Genomic DNA, 2001 nt, shown 5'->3' with positions numbered 1-2001 from the left:
AGAGTAGCCACTCCCCTGACCCCCTTGGCCCAGGTACCTCAAGAGGAAGACGACCAGGAGGCGGAGGTCACCACCATGATCCTGGAGGACGACTCTTGGGTACAGGAAAGCTGTGCTGCAGGAGGATGGCCCCGAGTCCGAGCCCTTTCCCCAGAACGCCGGCAAGGGCAGCCCCGGAGAGGAGGTGGCTGGAGGGCCGCAGAGTGCGCTGGGCCGCCTCCGAGAGCTCTGTCGGCGCTGGCTGAGGCCAGAGGTGCACACCAAGGAGCAGATGCTGACCGTGATGCCCAGGGAGATCCAGGCCTGGCTGCAAGAACACAGGCCCGAAAGCAGTGAGGAAACAGTGGCCCTGATGGAAGACTTGACCCAGACCCTTCGGGACAGTGGTGAGATGCTGAAATTCACAGGGAGAAGGTGGGGGCCCCCTCTGAGGTCGAGGAGGTCAAGGTGGGATCCAGGACAAAGTTGGGGCCAGCCCCATGTCTCTGTGCTGTCTGTGGAAAATCGGCACGTTGTCACTTTTATTTTATTTATTTTGGTTTTTGTTCATCTCATCCGAGGATATTTTTTCTATTGATTTTTATTTTTATGTTTTTAAAAATATATTTTATTAATTTTTTACAGAGAGGAGGGGAGAGGGATAGAGAGTTAGAAACACCGATGAGAGAGAAACATCGATCAGCTGCCTCCTGCACACTCCCTACTGGGGATGTGCCAGAAACCAAGGTACATGCTCTTGACCAGAATCGAACCTGGGACCCTTCAGTCCGCTGCTATCCACTGAGCCAAACCAGCTAGGGCACATTGTTACTTTTTAATTTTTTAAAATATATCTTTATTGATTTCAGATAGGGAGAGGGAGAAAGATAGAAACATCAATGATGAGAGAGAATCATTGATCGGCTGCCTCCTGCAGGCCCCCCACTGGGGATCAAGCTCACAACCTGAGCATGTGCCCTTGACTGGAATTGAACCTGTGACCCTTCAGTCCGAAGGCCGACGCTCCGTCCACTGAGCCAAACCAGCCAGGGCACATTGTCATTTTTTTTTTTTTTTTTTTTTTAGCCTACAGCACCCAGACATTGTCACTTTTTTAAAGTCTTTGGGTGCAGTGAAAGTTCCAGATTTTCAGTGCGGAACTGAGTATTCTTGGAACTGTATGTGCGTAGCAAGCCTGGTTTTTACTTCTGTGTTGATTCTGAGTGGTTGGGAAGCTGAAGGAGGCTTGGGGGAGGGGCTGATGAGCCTATAAATCACTCCTTGGAACCTTCACTTGGTTGTGCAATGAACACCCGAATGTGTGACGTTCCAGCAGCTAGAAAAACAAATCCTAGTTTTAAAAAGTGATTATTTTTTATGAATCCAAGATGAATGGCGAATAAACCAGGGGCTTTTCTGTGGCACAGATTCACGGTGGGCTCTCATAAGAGGAATCACAAACGTGAGTTCATTGCAACCGTTAATATATTTGTCTCCTGACTCTGCCTCCGCCGTCCTGCTCCTCACTTGTCAACTGGACTCCCTTGATCTCCAGATATTTACTTCCCATCCACGGGTGCCCCCAGCACTGCTTCAGGGCCCACGGGAGACAGCTGCCGGGTGTGATGAGAACTGTGGGAGGAGGGGCAAGGCCAGCGAGGCTTTCTGGAGGAGGTGGAACCTGAGCAGGAGTTGCAGGCTGGGGTCGAATTTGGAGAGGCGCAGGGCAGGCGGAGGGTGGCATCCGAGAGGAGCTGTGCGAAGCAGAGGCTCGGAAGGGTGGACCGGCGTGGCATAGTTCAGGTGACGGTGAGAAAGGCGGGCTGAGGAGAGTGGAAAGGGTGTGTTTTGGAAGTGGTAGGAAGTAGGGTGTGGGGGAAGGGTTGGCCTTCGCAGGTTCTTGAAGTGGGGCCCAAGGGGCAGGGGAGGAAGCCGAGTTTGGCAACAGGATGTGGGTTTGATTAGAGTAGGGAGAGGCTGGAGGCAGGAGAGCAGCCAGGAAGCCACTTAACTTAGACATCA

General features: G+C 52.1%; 1 protein-coding gene across 1 annotated transcript in view; it reads left to right on the top strand.

Moving 5' to 3' along the window:
- ZSCAN2 (zinc finger and SCAN domain containing 2) overlaps positions 1-2001 on the top strand; it is a 42871-nt gene that overhangs the window by 15284 nt on the left and 25586 nt on the right. Inside the window, 2 exon segments of the mRNA XM_014447001.2 lie at positions 3-108; positions 110-386. Coding sequence (XP_014302487.2) covers positions 3-108; positions 110-386 — 383 coding nt within the window.

Source organism: Myotis lucifugus, unplaced genomic scaffold (genome assembly GCF_000147115.1).
Source record: "Myotis lucifugus unplaced genomic scaffold, Myoluc2.0 scaffold_600, whole genome shotgun sequence".
NCBI classification, from domain to species: Eukaryota; Metazoa; Chordata; class Mammalia; order Chiroptera; family Vespertilionidae; genus Myotis; species Myotis lucifugus.
Note: the sequence above shows the minus strand (reverse complement) of the source record. Positions and strands in the feature narration are given on the sequence as shown.